The sequence below is a fragment of the Pteropus vampyrus genome, unplaced genomic scaffold (genome assembly GCF_000151845.1).
Source record: "Pteropus vampyrus isolate Shadow unplaced genomic scaffold, Pvam_2.0 Scaffold195, whole genome shotgun sequence".
Classification (NCBI taxonomy): domain Eukaryota; kingdom Metazoa; phylum Chordata; class Mammalia; order Chiroptera; family Pteropodidae; genus Pteropus; species Pteropus vampyrus.
Genome location: NW_011888976.1, coordinates 2,645,749 through 2,663,480, shown reverse-complemented (window position 1 = coordinate 2,663,480; position 17,732 = coordinate 2,645,749). Strand labels below are relative to the sequence as shown.

At 38.2% G+C, this 17,732-nt stretch overlaps 1 protein-coding gene across 20 annotated transcripts in view; it reads right to left on the bottom strand.

Moving 5' to 3' along the window:
* ERC2 (ELKS/RAB6-interacting/CAST family member 2) overlaps positions 1-17,732 on the bottom strand; it is a 941,255-nt gene that overhangs the window by 424,157 nt on the left and 499,366 nt on the right. For all 20 annotated transcript variants that reach the window (XM_011371814.2, XM_011371813.2, XM_023537617.1 and 17 more), the window contains exon 12: positions 9,673-9,808. In XM_011371814.2, coding sequence (XP_011370116.1) covers positions 9,673-9,808 — 136 coding nt within the window. The remainder of the gene's footprint in view (positions 1-9,672; positions 9,809-17,732) is intronic.

Here is a 17,732-nt window from a genome sequence, read left to right as displayed (position 1 = left end):
AACTCTATAGCAACTGATGGGAACTGCTGAGGCTTTTGTTGCAACTACATTACAGTTCAACTTCTCCCATGCCCAATCCTGCTTCTCTCCCTTCCTGAGAGCACTATCAATAAACCTCCTGCATGTTAACAGACTCTCAGTTTCCCAAGGAACTCAACTAAAGTCATTATCCTTGGCCTAGTTCATTGTCCAATAAAAAGTAGCAGCTATTATTCTTATTGTTGAAATGTCTAAGCAATCCATATTTGTTTTCCATGACAAGAGACTTCCTGAGTCTCTTTATGGGTGACATCCCTTTATGGATGAGGAAAAGTGGCAAAGATATAAATAACTTAAACCAATTTTTATTTATCATCTAAAGAGTCCCAAACTCCACAGTCTGTTCTCACAGCAATTTTCTCCACCACCAATTTGCCACTTCTTTAGTTATTCTAATTTTCAAGTCATAAAAGAGACATGGGAGATGAGAGATTATGTTTATAAAAATATGCATAAAGCTCAACTTATTTTGAAGGGTAATTTTATGTCATCTTAGTGAGTCAATCTAATATCCAGTGCTGAGGGATCACAGGCTCAACCTTTGGGCTTGAATGTTAAAGGTTCAAATCTTACTGAAGGCAGACAATATCTTATGGAACCAGTGAGCTGCACAAATGGCACTGGAGAAGGATGCAAAAGGCCTGGGATCTGATCTCCCCTGTGTCGATAACTCTCTCTGGGATCTTGGGCAAGTTATTTGCCTTTGCTAGGCCCTACTTTCCTCAACGGCAAAGTAAGAGACTTATATTAAATAAAGTCTAAGGTCTTTTCTAGTAAGACAAACTTATGATTGCTTAACCTTGCAGGGTTTTTCCAGGCAACATAAATAAGTAAAATGCAGTGGGAAAGTGAATTAGAGAGAAGAAATTAAAAGTGCCATAAATTCAAACTACCAGCTTCCCAAATGTATATTACAGGAGAGACTATTAAGTGACTAGGAACAGATTTTATAGTTGTATTTTCCTTTCACGAGATTTCCATCTAAATCATTGCCCATGTCATTGATTGTCATTTCCTTAATCTAGAGTGTCTGAATATACAGCTTAGCAATGCTTTGGACAAGCCATAAGTCAGAGTTAACATTTTAAAAAATTAACCATGCCCAGGTCTGCACCTTGGGCAGCAATGTGCTGAAATACCAGCATCTATTAGAAAGAAGTTATTGATGTCAGAGTGACACACACTGTAATTTGCAGGTGGACCCCTGACTAACCTCTGGTAGCCATATCTCAGGGTAAACCTGCCATAATTACCCTGGCCAGAAAGAGCTAGTTTAACTGGACTGGCTCTTTTGATGCATGTTGAACACGACTGTCCCCTAGGGATTACTGAGTCTCACGTGTGAGTTATTATGTAAATTCTACCTTTGAAAAAATCATAAGGTGTGCTGTCAGAATTTTTTGCCTTCAAAGTGTGGGTTCTTCAGTAATGCCTTTATTATATCTACTTTGAAAACTATACTACACATGCTATGAAGTCAAGCAGAATACAAAAACACATAAATGCTGCCAAGTACACACCTTAAAGACTTCATTTTTCAGTGGCTTTTAAAGCTTGACTTCTGGTTCAGACTTTTTTGCCTGGGAAAGCATTTTCTCTACTGTCCAAAAGCTGAGCCTTAGTCTGACCTTCCCAGGAAAAACTCTTAGGCATTGGTGCCTACTCAAAGCTTTGCCTTTAATGAGACCCATGATTGCATATAAGTCACTGAATAACTGAGGCTCAGTTTTCTTATCTATAAAATGATGATATACAAACTTGCCCCACTCAATCCTCAAGGTCACTCCCTGAAAGTACTTTGTGAAGCACATAGGGCTCTTGCTGAGATGTATTATTGTTGTTATTATTGACTAAACTGTTCATCAGCAGTGATTTCGGTAAATATATAAAAATGATATCTCCAGTTTATAGCTAAAACCTCCCTCAAAATAAGCCCAGAGGTCAGAGTTAAAGGTAAACAAAGGAAAAGCAGACTCTACAAAGCAAGCTGTCCTCTTTCCCTAGAGCACCCCCCTCCCTTTACACATCTATGTCTGCTTCTAATTCTCACGGAGATCACAGTAGGACACATGTTGCCTTTCCCTTATCAAGACTTACTAAGACTATTACTAAGTCCCTTACTAAGACTATTTTAAATGTTATCCCATTTTGTGCCTTTTGAACTGTCAGAGTTCAAAAGGCACAAAATGGGATAACATTTAAAATAGTCTTAGTAATCCATCCTAATTACAGAAAAAAATACCCATTCAAAATATTCAAACACATCAGATATAAATATATAAAACTGAAAGTATAAAAAAGAAAAAGATGAAACTAAAAAAATTTTTTTTCAGGAAAAGAGTAAATAAATAAATAAATAAATAAATAAATAAAGTCTTAGTAACCTCTCTCAAAATGAATGAGATTACTATATCAGTTTAGCAAGATTTCTTTTTTCAGCCCCCATCCTCTCAAGCGTTGTCATTCCAGGGCATTTACGATTCTACTTCCATAATAATAATGATTTCATTTGACAAATATGTTGCATTTCATTCTTCAGGATCTTCAGCCTTTGACAAACAAACATTCACTTTGCTGAGGACTGCCATAGAGCCACTAATGGAGTGAAACCTGAAAACCCTTCAGGAAAGAATAATGAACCCTATTCTGTCTCTAGGGGGTAATTTAGTAGGTAGATTAGACAACACTTGATTAAGGTAAACCTTTCTTCTCCATAGAAATATATTGTGTTTGTACAGAGAGGCTGTATAAAGTAGAGGATTAGGTCACAAATCCTCAGGAAAAAGCAGAAGATGTTTTTTCAGAAGAAATATGCAAGTTACTGCACATTTGGAAAAACAAGTAATATTTTATTGGGAGGAAAGAAGAAAAACTCCACATACAGCAGTTTTATTTACACAATTTTACTTTGCTTCTTGAAACATTTCTAACAAATGGTTAGTTCCCAAATACATTGCAAGGATGCCTTGTCACCCGACAGTCAATATGAGTCACTGCAAAGAGTAACGGCTTCAACTCAAGTCTACTAGAAACTGATTGTCAAACAAGATATTTTGAGACTGCCTATAGAGACCTGCTACAACAAAAATAATTTTGGCTCATGGGGGATTATAGTGTGAAAGAAAAACAAATGTCAAAATAATTTCCCAAGGATAGAAAGCACTTCTGTATTAACCTTAAGTCCTACTCACCAATGTTTTCTGTCCTCCACAGACTTGCAAATACTTGAGTAGTTTTCATCATCTGAAACCATGAACAGTCTGGAAATGTTGGATGCCTCTCCATCCCATTTAAACAACACATGCAATTTATCCATAAATTAATGGAACATCCTAATCTCTACCCATCAAGGTAGAAAATCACGAAACAAACAAATAAACATCTTACCATGTTAAATAAAATCATACTAAATCCTAATAAAAATTTGAACAAATGTGAATTTTTCTTTTAAACTTGTGTTCAGATGACTTTTCTCATCTTTCCATATGTTGAACAAGATGGCTGAAACGGAGCCTCCTTAAATCACTCTACACTGTGCCTACCGAACAGTCATGAATAACTAGGAACTAAATAAACGCACTTTGACAATGATGAATCTCTTAACTCTGCTGGTCGGGTTTCTTCTAATGGCAGTACTTAGAAGTGTACCATAACATATGATCATAGATCATGGTTAAAGTAACAATTTTAAGCTTAGGGAATTGAAAGAGAAATTAACTTAACTCAGTGACTTGGAGAGATGAACATACAGATATTAAGGCTTTAAAACATATGTGTCCCTCTGAGAAAAAAACAACTTAACATAGCTTGAGAACTTGATAATGAACTATATGTTTTGCTGAAAGCTACGCATTTCTGAGGTTTATGTTATTTGTTACACTTCTTCTGTTAGCTGATGCCAACTCTAACTGGAGGAGCAAAGTAAAGGAAGCTCCCTTGGCAAAAAGATATGGGTGCACGAATTGAAAAATAAAATTGTCTTTTTAACTTTAAAAAAATTTTTTTAATGCTACTAAGAGGACAAGAATAAATAGGAACATTCATTTGCTTTTTAACTGATCACACTTGGGTTTAACCACTAGCAGAGAAGAAACTTTACAGTTCCCTGGGAACCTATAATTTGGAAACGGAAGCATACAAGAACAGACTTTAGTTTTCAGGCAATAAATTGAAGAGAATTCTGCAGACATACAACAGAAAAGGAGCATAAAATACTGGCTTGTGCATTTCTTAGAATGTTAGTTCATTAACTTGATAAGCTACACAGGGAAAAATGCAGCCAAAATCTACAAAGATGTCCATTGGGATTTCAAATTGGCATATTTACTCAGCAAGAAATGGCTAGAGGCTGGAGGGGAAAAATGCATCTCATTCCGGTAATGACAATTTAGTGTGAATCTCCGGAAAGACACTTGCTGAAAAATCTTCATGTGGGCTCTAATGGGAAACACGGAAGCCCACAGCCCCAAGGCCAGACATAAATATCATACTCCATAATCTGTGTCCTAGAAAACAGTTTTACAGAATTACACAAGAAAATCACAATCTTTCACATCTACCTTTCACACAGAATTCAATAAAAACGGTTTTAGTTTTTCCTCCTTACTGCCCCAAATGTTCTTTTAATGCTTTATTGGAAACTTTCATTTACTGGTATGTGATCTCTATTTATATTATTCAACAGCAGAAAATAGCTGTGAAAAATTGTTGCATGATACTTTCAATGGTCACTGTCTTCTATGATTAAAAACTCATCAGTTTCTCTGCGAGAAAGCTCTGATAACTGAACCCCACACAGATCAGGTACTTTACTAGGCTCTTCCATAAACTTCATCTTATTTAACCCACTCAGGAAAGTAGAAATTGTAATCCCCATTTACGGATGAAAAAAGTGAGGATCAGAGAGGTTCCCTGCTTTACTCAAGTAATTAGTTCTAATAAGCTAACAACGATAAGGGCCAGTATTTGAACACTGGACCGTTCAACTCCATGGCTCTTTATCTTTCCCTTCCTGTTCTCCTAATGAATTTTCAAAAAACAGAAAATTATTTAAGAAGTTAAATCAAGGACATTCTCTGTAGATTGCGGGTATGTCCTCTGAGAAACAAAAATTCAAGATATTCAAAGTATTTTCAGACAAAAAGAAAAACAAAACTCAGAACAAATATTAAACTGTCATCTCTCTCCAGTAGGTTAAACTGAGCTAGCTAGAGTACATTCTTAGTCTCTTTACAGCATGTGAACCCAGTAGGATCAGAGTGTTGGGCTGTGCAATAGAAGCTGTAAGCCAACCATCAATTCATCTGCATATGTGCTTCACTGGACCCACAGAGTGTTTTAAAGAATTGAACCAACTTCTAAAATCTATAGATTTCACATAAAAATTCACATTTTATGGCAATTAGCATGTCCCTCAACCCTGGGCCCACATTTATGGCAACATGCAACCAAAGCTTAGTGGTCCCTACTTCTTTTGATGAGGTAGGGAATCTCGCAGACCACACCACTCTTTATTATATCCATACACCTAAGCCACTGTAGCTGTAATTTTTCATTATGTTTATGTTGTTGTTTTTCTTATAATGGAGAACTATTTCTCCAAACCTTGACTCTTTTGACAGATTGAATAATTGGTTTCATTTCTTCACACCTTCTTGCATCTGCCCCTTTATAATGTTCTCTTCATGGATAGAGTGTACTTCCTCAGTCCTTGACTATTAGCTCAGCCACGTGCTTTGCTTTGACCAACGAAGTGGAGTGGAAAATCACAGTTTAAGACTAAGCCTTATGATGTTTTGCGTGTTTTGTTTACTTTCTTATGCCTCTGCTACTACCATCAGAAAAGTCTCCCCTGGGTCACTGATGCCCCTTCAGCCTGAGTCTCAGAACAAATACATGGGAACAGACCTGCCCCAGTCACCCACAAACCTGCAGTAAGAAGCACACTCACCCAGCCAAGTCCACTCTGGAGCAGCTGAGCCATGAAGTCAACCTGAAAATCTATAAAAATAACTACTGATGCTTTAAAATCACTCAGTTTGGTGGTGATTTGCTACACAACATTATTATGGAAATTTCTAACTGATGCATCTCTACTAAAAATAAAAGATAAAAAACAGGCTGAAAGAACTAGACACATAATTTTTCTTACATGCAAACTTACTTCTTATTTATGTTAATAGCTAAACCCTGAAGGTATTTGAGTTTGTAATTCCTTCCATAAAACTATAAACTTAAGTACTAAAGGAGGTCAGGTTTGTGGAGTGTTTCTTAGCATGACAATATATCTAGGCTTACTGAAATGGCCCCGTTTTTGCCTATTGCTGTTAATGTCCTGCTTTGGACAATAAATAACATGGTCATTTTATCTACATTCAAAATTGTCTCCAATTTTCATACAACTGCTTGAATCTCTTTGATCTCTCTTTGGAACATGATCCAAAAACCATGATTGTTGTAGGCAATACTCTAACCAAGAGTTTTCTGGATGTAATACCTATTTGGTTCTCTAAAATCATGAAGTAGGGGTATCCAACCATTACAAAATACTGGTGTAGAAAAAAAAAAACAAAAACAGGTTCGTAGGTACCAATTGTACAACCACCAGCTAGCTAATCAATGAATCAACCAACCAACCAACCAACCAACCAAACCAGATCTCAGTTGACTGACACTTAAAGGGCTTAACAGGCTAACTTATAAATAGGAAGCACTTAAAACAACAGCAATATTAAAAGTCAAGTGTCCCCAGGAAGGAAAGTTCTCCTTTCAGAAGGCAATAATTACTGCATCTGAGAACATTTGCTTAACAATCCAGGAAAGTGGGAGTTTTGCTCTCTATTAACCTTAACCAGAGACATTTTCATTAAAATTAATCGTGATTACTTTTTATTGCATTTCAAATGCTATTCTTTATTTGGGGTGGTCAGGAATGCAACTAAGCAATTCCAGACCATGCTATCTTTATGAATAGGTCTATGAGGTAGTTACCAAGACCTCTTATGAAAATATTGCTATGCAAGAGTTCATGGGTCAAAACGAGCCATTAATTTCCATAACTGGATGTGTCCTTAGAAAAGAAAAAATATTATATAGAGAAAAGACAGAAACTTTGACGCTCAATGTATATCAGAGTAGAACTGTATAAATATCCACGCATATCACGCACAATTTTTTAAATGCTTCTTTTACTCTTTCCTTGTTATTATAATAACAGTTAATCAGTAACACTTATTTTGAGCATAGCTGGTGCCAAGTACAATTCTAAATTTTTTATATGCATTGAGTCCATAATCCTCATAAATCTGGAGCAGATGTAATTATAATTCCCATTTTACAGATGGAGAAACTAGGCATAGGGAAGTTTAGTAACCTGCCCAAGGACATTCAGCTAGTAAATTCTGAAGCTTGGAATAAATCCTAGGAATGCTCCAGAGTCAGTTAAAGAAATATAACAATACTTACCTCACTGGTCAATTTGTTATGTTTCGTGCCCTGACTGTACCTTGCTCTGTGAAATCTCTGTACCTTTGCTGACAGTTCTCCTGCCTGGAGGGCCTGTCCTAATACTCTATCCCACCATTTCAAATTCATTCAACTTCAATTCCACTTGTTCTATGAAGATTTTCTGCCACTCTGTAGTTTTCTTGCCTTCCTCTCTTAATTCTCCAGAACTCTCAGCATATTTATAGTCTACCCCATATGACATTGTTGTGGAAAAAAACAGAGGTAGTTTTACCTGCCTAGCAACCACTTCTGGCAACAGAACTCCTCTCTTTCCTGTGGGCTTTGGGTGACGCTAGCCCCTTTCCTGGAGGTTCCAGGTGATCACATGACCTGATCCTGTCCTGGCCAATTCATGCAATCTATTAGCCTTCAAATCTCTTCTAGAAATACTAGAAAAGTATTTTTCTCCTTCCTCTGGGGCAACTGTACTTGTACAACGTAGGTTGGCTGCCTGTGGCCATTGCTGACATTGCTATGGACAGCTTTCCTGAGAATCAAGGCAACAGTGAGCAAAGCATACCTGTAAGTAGGATGGACACAGATTCTGATGCCATTGTTTAAATATCTAAATGCAGTAAGGTCTGAAGTCCATCTTTAGGCTTTTCAGTTAATTGAATCAACAAATTCCCTTTTCTGCTTAGTTCAGATTGAGTTGTGTGCTTGTCACTTGCAACTAAGAGTCCCAATAATCCAGTTGACATAGAATTAAATAGATGCTCTAAACTATGTAGCACAGTACCAGTATATTGAAAAGTTTAATAAGTGGTATCTACTACTGTTATTGTTCCTCTACGTTAGTTTCATGAAGGCAGAAGCCTAGAGTTAGGTCTATCATCATCCCATATTAGGATGTCACTTTATAACTGTTCTGAGACTAGTTTTGCCATATGCAAAATCACCAACATTTTTGTGAAGAATATATGACTGGCAAGGCAATAAAACATTCTGCAAATTCAGGTTATTATTATGTCAGTCGTTAGGCTCCAATCTAATGTCTCGTGATTGATGGAGAAATTAAGGCCTAAAATTCTAGAATATGATTTGCCAAGAACACTGGGGAAGCTGTAAATTTAAATTAGCTATCAGCCACACTAAGGTGGTCCCTGATACAAAAGACCTGATACTGATTTGCTACCCAAATCAGGAATTAAGGCAAAGAGGCTTGACTAACAACATTAAGGCACCACCAGGACACAGAGAAAAAAGAAACTACTATTTACTAAGTAATCTCCATGTGCCATGTCTGTGCAAAGCGTTTCCATGTATTTCCTACTCTGGAATAATTATTTATTTCTCTTTTGTTAAATTAAAAAGATAAACTATGACTGCATACTGAAATTATCTAACTTCTTCTATCTCCAAGGAGGAAACCTAATATACAACTGGAGAAAGACACTAATTAATAAGCAAAATTTAACATGAACTCCAGCCAACTTGAACTTGAACTATTCTGTTTAAAGGCACACTGGAATAAATAAAGGAACTTCAAAGCAAATGCCCTTTTTTAGTTTGAATGTTTTATTGAGCACATGGGGAGAGCTGCTTTGCCAAAAATAGAAATGGTTAATGAGGAAAAACTGGTATTTTCAGTTGGTCCTTTGGTTTCTGAGAGCCATCCATTCAGAGATAACTATATTCCACAGAAAAGACAGAATAATGGTGTGTCTCAGAGCCTCAGAGCTTTGAAATAAAACAAAACCAGTTTGTAACCTGTCTGAGATCAACTTAATGCATCCTTTTCTAAATACTGTCTATAATAATACGCACACATTCCCCTTCTACTAACACCAAAACAACTTAAATATAATTCTAAGAGGAAGACATTTCCATGGTTTAAGCTTCTTGCTAGCTATATAAATGCAGCCTTTACCTTTTAAGGTGAGGTACAGGAACCAAGAGACTCAGTGAAGCATTAGCAGGCTCCACCCTAATCAGCTTTTCTTGGATACCATTTTGAAAATGATGCTTCACACTAGGAAAGACCTAGTTCCCTGGGAGTGTACTGTTAGTGCTGGACTCAGAGCAAGGCAAGCGACCATTTCTGCGAAGTTTCTCACAGTATGGGTACATTTCAGAGAACGTCAACCTCCAATTACTTAGGGATTAGGAGGAGAAGGCTAGGCTCACCTGCAAGTGCTGTGAGTTGTCAGCCATGCTATCTTCTCGCCTGCGGACTTCTTCCAATAACTGGGCATTCTTCTTCTTTTCCAACTGTTGATTGTGCTTGAGGTTGGCCACCTTCTTATTCTGATCTTTCATATGCCTAAGAAAAGTCAGCACAACTTCGTTAAATTCAACCACTAGAAGATCATGTTATGATAACAGAAGTGCTAAGTATAGAATATATTAATATGGGTCCCGGAAAAGTTGGGAGCTCAGAATATTCCTTCCATTCAAACACAAATACACACTGAGCACCCACTAAATGTCAGGCAGCAGGATGGTGCTGGAGCTGCAGTGGTGAATGAAACTGGTACAGTCTTCACCCTCTGCGTGGAGCTTGGAGTCTAGTAGGGGAGACAAACAAGTACCAAGGAATCACAACTTTGGTTCCCTCATGTTGAAGGAAATAAATAGCATGCTGTGAGAGATTATGATGAGCACTGCATGTGTGGATAGGCAGTGGGGTGGAGGAGATGACTTTAGCCACTGTGGCCAGGGAAACCTCCATAAGAAAGCAAAACTGTGGGTGAGACTCAAAGAAGCAGCCAAGAAAACAACCAGTAAAGGATCTCCGTGGGTCAAGAGAACAGCGAATATAATTCCCAAGGCAGGAAAGAACCTGGCTACTTCTAGGAACTGGAAGGCTGCAGTGAGGTTACCCACAAGGCGAGGGGCAGGGTGGGAGTGGGTGTGGGATAGGAGATGGAACCACAAAAGTAGGCAGGACACAGAGTACACAGGGACCTGTGGTCTGTGATGGGACATTTATTTTCTTTTAAGTGGTTGCTGTTCTAATTATTATTATTCTTTTGGATCATGTTTATATTCTGAGATCATAATCCATTACTTTGATTTTAAAATAACAATTACAAGGTTCCAATCAAATACAATGTCATCACTTAGTTCAAACAGAATAATACTTTGGCTAATCATCATGTTAAATAAAGCCCCAGTACTTAGAATAAGAGTTCTTAATGAATCTATAGGATGTCGAAGTGTAAAACATAAAGTGATCAAATGAGTAAAAGGCTAAGGAAAAAGGGCGGGTTTAAAAAAAAAAAAGCAGATGAAGGGGGAAGTTACAGGCTTATTGTGGACTATTTCTCTAGGAGTGTTTAGCAAAACATTCCACAGATTTAGACAACCATGTCCACGGCAGCTGTTATAAATCTAATCCAACATGTGAGGAGGCAGGAGGGCAGTACAGAGGACTCGGGAGCAGTGATTCCAAAAGCAGAGGGCCGTGGAGTAGAATCATTTGGGGTCCTTCCTAATCCCTTTGCCCCCTCTCTCCAGCATTGCTAAGTCAGCCACTGTTACTGAGCCCTGACTCCCAAAATAGGCATATTGAGAATCACTGCTTTTGTGGAAGTATAAACGAAATGACAACTAGGTGATAAACAGTAAATATATTAAAATGAAACAACTAATAATCAAATGGAAGCCATTCTCAACAAGAAACTCTTATTTCTAGTCCTCATTATATTATATACTCCTCTACTCCCTCCTACACCAAGAAAAAGAAGTTCAAGAGAATTGTTTATTAGGCTGAAAAATCTTCTATTAGGGACCCTGCTAATAAAAATATTCTGAACATTTTGGCCCTATAAGTATTTATGGAATTAACTGAAGCAGTGATTCAAATATCCCTGGTGACATTTATTAAGAGAATATAAGGTAAGACAGAATAACCATCTCCTTAGTATTTGGATTGGATAATTTTGGTCTGATATTTCTCTGCTTTTACCAGATACAGTAACATACACATATGAAACTACGAATAAAGTCTATGTGCTAAATAATTTTAGAAAAGAATCTTTTGGTTACTGAAAAGAAGTTAACAATGACCTCTTGCTTCCTAATTGAACAAGATAGTCATTTCAAAGTTTATACTACTCCAGGGCAAGCACGTTTTCCAGTTCCTTAGAATATAAGGGCAGTTCTTAGTAACAGGATGTGATGGAGAGGTATTACTAGTGAGATTGTTTAGTTAGAGGACATTTTTATAAAGACATATTTTTTATTACTTTTAAGAACACCCTTAAATACAACTAATTGATAAATGTTTTTCCCCCGAAGTACCAGTGATAAATAAAATATATTATTATTTCAAACATCATTTGCACAGTTAAAGAATTCCCACAAAGTTCTTGAAATAGACCTTACTTCCTGGGATACTGCAGTGTTTTTTCAATCCAAAAAGAAAAAAACAAACTACAGATCCATGCATCCTTTAAAGCATTCCTGAATTCAAAATGAGTAGTTAAGAAAAATGGGAAACCAAAGTTCAGACACCTTGAGGGAGGCCTATCTCCAGCATTCTCCAACCCTTCCTTCAAATGCTGCCTTACTTAAATACCAGCAATTGGAAAAGAAAAGTTGGGTTTTGAATGGCAGTGATTAGGATTTGTGCCAATAAGACTGATGCAGAGCAAGGTAATGATCATCTTGTCTTTGTACAAATTATATCCAAGATATAATTAAAAAGAAAAAAAATCATGGGGGCAGGGGAGGCATAGTTTGAGTACCAGTGATATGGTCAGTTTTTAACATTCATCTTAAATTGACCCATCGCAGTAAGCAAGTCCAGTCATTTTTCAAATTCAGCCATCGTTAAGAAATTTGGATTAACTAAAAAATTCCAGCAGATACCAAGATCAGCAATGATTACCATATTGAGAATAAATGTCAGAGAGGAGAGAATCCTGCTATTTTCACTTGAATAGTCCACCAAAATAAAATTAGAAAGTATTATCTAATTTGCTGGTGAGAGCTCATCAGCTTTGAGGCCTCTGGAATTACATAGCCGGAAGTACAAACAGGTTCTTCATATGCTTCCCCAAGGGCATGTGTATATTTGCATATAAAAGAGAAAATTATAACTTCTCTTCCTTTAAATCTCAGCATAAACAAAATGTCATTTTAACCTATCTGCTCTCAAAAATTTTTAGATTGATAATATCCATTTTAAGTGAGGATGCAGGAATCCAGCTTTCTCATATGTGGTCAGGAGGAGTATAACTGACAAAAGCATTTTGGAAACCAATTTGGCAGTGTCCACCAAAGCGTATATATTTGTATAATCCATTTCTAGAACAGTAGCATACAAAAATGCTTGCACATTTGCACAAATATATTCGTACAAAAATTTTCATTACAACACTGTAAAAGTGAAAATTTGAAACTGCCTAGTCATCCATCAGAAGGAAACTGGCTGAAGAAATCAAGTACATGCATACTAGGGAACCCTAAACTAGCTAAGAAGATTAAGGAAAAAACTGAAGATGGATATGAGGAAACCTTCAAGACATATTGTTAATCAAAAAAGAAAGCAGGTAGCAGAATAATACCTATAGTCTAATCTTATTTATCTTAAAATATTAAAGCCTGTTTGGATATATAAAACTTGGATATATACACGTTTGCATGGAAATGGAAACCCGACACCAGTCTGTAAATAATAGTTACCTCTGAAGAAGCAAATGGGATTGGGAAAGAAAGGGTATTTTTCACAGTGTTGAGGCATAAATACAAATAAGAAAACACACAGATATTAAGTGTACAAGTCAACGATTTTTGACAAATCAAAATACATAGCATTGCCATCACCTAGCTTTGTATCTCTTCCTCCTGCCCAGAAGTTATCACTATTCTAACTTTTATCTACATGGATTCTTTTTGACTGTTCTTGAACTTTATATACATGGAATCATATAGCACATGTTCTTTTGTGTCTGACTTCTTTAACTTAGCATAAGGTTTTGGAGATTTATCCATATTGTTCTATATAATAAGTTCCATCTTATTGCTGAGAAGCATTTCATTACATGAATATACTACAGTTTGATTAGCTATTCTCTTTTTAAGTGGATATTTGGGGTGTTTCCAATTTTTGCTGTTAAGAATAAGGTTGCAATAAACATTCTTGTACTGTTTTTTTGTGGATATGTTTTCATATCTCTTGGATAAATAACTAGATATAGATTTAACTGTCAGTATTAAATGGTACAACCTCCCACCCACCTCCCATGGAAGACGACTTCCAGGTTATATGAATCTTCTAGGAGCAGCTGCAATGCAGGGGCAAGTAGTATAAACTCTGGAGCCAGGCTAGCTGGGCTCCCATCAGAAGTCTACCACTTTCTAGCTATGTGACCATGGGCAGGCTTCTTAGCCAAAGTGTGCTTCAGCTTCTTTACATATAAAATGGGAATCACTGTGTCTAATTCATAGAGTTATTATGAAGAGTGGATGAGTTAGCACAGGTAAAATGCTTAGAACAGACTCCAGCACGTTCCCTCTCTGTTTCACTTTAGCTTACAATATGAATGTAATCACGTATTGTGTGATATTGTGAACACATATTTAGTGTCTTGCTTCCCACACAGGAATAGCGGGTATTCCAAATACCTCAAACAATAGACTTCGGAATGCATTATTAAACCCTTTTTGTCATACATTTAGCTTCCACTCATACTTTTCTTAATAATAAGATGAGTTACATTCCTGGCAAGTTATCCTAATGGAAGCATTGCAGGAAGGTCATGACAAGCATAGGTAAGTGAGCTGGGATCCTAAAGCGACTGCACAAGGAGATGGGCCACACACACACACAATGTAAGCTGACAGTAAGCACTGCACATAGGATTTCCAATAATAAAAGCTTTTACTTTTAACCACTGAGATGATCCAATTTTTTTAAAGCTTGTAAATACCATTCAGTATTCAGCATAGCTATAAATTTTACAAAGCTATCATAAATATTCTAAAGATATTTTTAAAGCACGTACAAATGTGCTAAATGTCATGAGCAGGATATTCCTTCCTGGAAGAGCAAGTATCTGGCCAGCTGTGGCTACTTGAAACCAGCAAAAGAGTAACAAGTAGGGCCAAAGTCTTAGGACTTAGCTCCAGAATAAGCCAGATTTCTTGGACTTCACATTTTGTGGTAGCCTCTCAAGAGTAGCCTGGCTGTTTGGCCACTAGCTTTGATGACTGCCTAAGTCCTTGCCAAAATCCTAGAGCAGGATGCTTACTTATCTCCTCATAATTTCCATCTTGGCTTTCCTCCTCAATGAATTCCTCCTCCCCTCCTTACCTATGGTCCATGCTCTTTTCACTCCCTGGAGATAATACCTTCCTATCTCTTATCTCTACTATTCCCACCTCCTCTGTGGTATTTGGGACTACACAAGAACTAAGAGACAAGGCCACCTTCAGTTAAACACACAATGACAACACACCTCAAAAAGACATCATTTATCATTTACCAGGCCAGCAGGACATCCCAGAACCTGCTAACATAGCTAAAGAAAGGTGTTAAATGGGAGGGAGTGTTCAGATTTGAAAAATTCAGAAATGGAGCTTCCAGGAGGTAAAGAGAGCCTCAGCCTTCCAACCTATAGTATCAGGTTCTACCAGCAAAAGTTTCCTTGGGGGAGATAACTATCAGGTTATTCCTCATTCTGCTTGATGATGTGGTTGAATCATTTGAGATCAAGGGGGTCGAAAGGCAGGACAGTAAGATGCCCAAGACCAAGGACTTTGTTGCTAAATTGGCTGTATTCTCATTGCAGAGGGATCCCTTACAAAGTGTGTGACCCTGGGCAAGTTATCTCACTGGGGAGTGAGGGGGCAGGGGTATGGCATTAAATGATTTAATAAACCCAAGGTTCTTAAAACAGTACCTGGCCCACAGTGACTGCTTTAAACATGTCAGTCTGATCCCTCTGCCCCAACCCTCTTCTAGAGTGCATATCAAGTCTCCCCTCCCACCTTCATTGACTTCCCCACCCAAGCTAGGAAAACGTAGGGAGCAGGTTACACAGCAGAAGGTGGTCACAATTAATAAGAGAAAGGTTTGGTTTTCTTGTAGATATTACACTCTGGGGAAGGTTATAAAGGGCTGACTTCCTTCAAATGCCCTCCCTCATTCTGGTCCTGAGAACCTCCTCCTCCCAAATATTAATAGAGTGCCACCACAAATATGAATAGAACCCAATGACTGAAAGCCTACGTTAAAGAGAGTAAATGGTGGAGGAACATTAAGGAAGATCCCAGAGATAGAGAGCAGAGAGAACCAGGCCCTCTCTAATGCTGCTTTCCTCTATTCTGGATGCACTTGGTAGGCTTTGCATACACCCATGGGAAACTCAAAGGGAAAAGGCAAGGGCAAGGCCAGTTTTTCATCCTCCTCAGGACTCAATGGTCAATCACTGGCATCTAATAACAAGGTATTCTTCCTGGCAAGCAGACTGTACGGGTCCTCTGACTAACAGGCCTGGCCCCTTTTACTATTTACCAAATGAATTTCTTCTTGCTTGGCCTCCCATGTAGGTGTGGTGACTCAGACAACACAGGCTGCTCATGTAGATCTGAGAATGGTAGTCCTGGAATGATTGTTTTTCTCATTGTCAAGCAATAAATGCATTGTGATGGTCTACAGCTCTCTCACAATAGACTGGATTACATGTTCAGGCTTCCCAGTCCACATGGTCACAGTTGACAGCAGATTCCCCACAGAGCCCAAAGCAAAATTCCCCTGCCATTTCTACCCACCCAGCAAGTATCCTCTACTTCATCACATCATGGCTCCACATATCCCGTGGTGCTTCCATGCCCTGCTAAGGCTCAGAAATGTAGACAGGGAAACAGAGAATGGGCAGATCGCTTCTCTCCATCACCCCTGCTGCCACAAGTGCTCAATTCACCATCATTCCCTGCCTGGACCATGATGCTCTTCTCTCTTCACTGGTCTCCCTGCTCCCATTTTTGTTCCCATTTTAATTCATTCTCCAGTCAGCAGCAAGAGTGAGTGTTTTGAAACAAGTCAGATCATGCAGTTGTTGGCATATGATCCTCCAACGGTTTCCCATTTCCCAAAGAATAAAATCACATGCCTGCGGACCTCACCAGCCTCATCCTATACCATTCTCACCTTTACACCCAGACTCCAGAATTCAATCTCCTTTCAGTTCCTAGTGCACACCAGCTCCTTCCCATGTAGACATATGCTGTTCTCTTTGTCTGTGACACCCTCCCCTTTCCTCTCCACAGTCGCCACTCCTCCATGGCTGACTTTCATCTTTCAGGTCTCAGCTCAAATGTCGCTTCTTCAGAGGGGTCTTTTCTGAGCACCAAATCTAAAAATGCCCCCTTCATCTCATGAAAATTTCTATGACATTACTAGATGCACTTCTCTCACTGTATACACCATAATTTGTCATTACACATTTATTGGCATTTTAATTGATTATTGATTTCTACCATCAGAGAAGCATTAGTGCTAGAACAGAGCCCATCCTTGGGGTATTCACCAGAGTGAAGAAATGACTTAATCATCTCCTCTCTGGCTCAACCTACCATCACCTCAAAGTTAGGCAAGGATGCTAGCTCCAATTGGTTCATCTAATCCATTCTCCACAGGGCAGGAGAAAGAGTTTCTCTGTTGCTTAAAACTTCTCATTGGATCTCCACTACCTGTGGAAAAAGTCCACACTTCTTTCCATGACTCATAACAGATCTAACTCCTGCCACTCCCAGTCTTATCTACTCTCCTGAGCCACATAGGCTTTCCATCTGACTCTCAACACACCAAGTCCCACCATCCTCAGGGCCTCTGCACAGCAGTTTCCTCTTCTAGAAAGCTCTTTACTTACACTTCCACCCCAGCCCTTTCATCACATTGACTCATATTTTTCCCTCTTATCTCAATATAAAGAAGATGTCCTCTGGGAAGTCTTCTTGGTCAATCTAGAGAGTTTGGTCCTCCTGTTATAAATTCCCAAATCATGTTGTGCTTACCTCATTAAAAACCCACCATGCTTCTGATCTTTTAATGTCTTCCTTGCTCTGCTATAAGCACCCTTTGTATAGTGATCATACCTATCTTGTTCTCTTCTCTAAGAATCTAGCACAGTGCCTAGTCTGTTGTCACCAACAGATCCCTGCTGGATTGAATTTAATTATGAAACTTGCCACTGTTTAGTCAAAGAATTAAACAGCGCCCTTGTTTTTGTTAGATG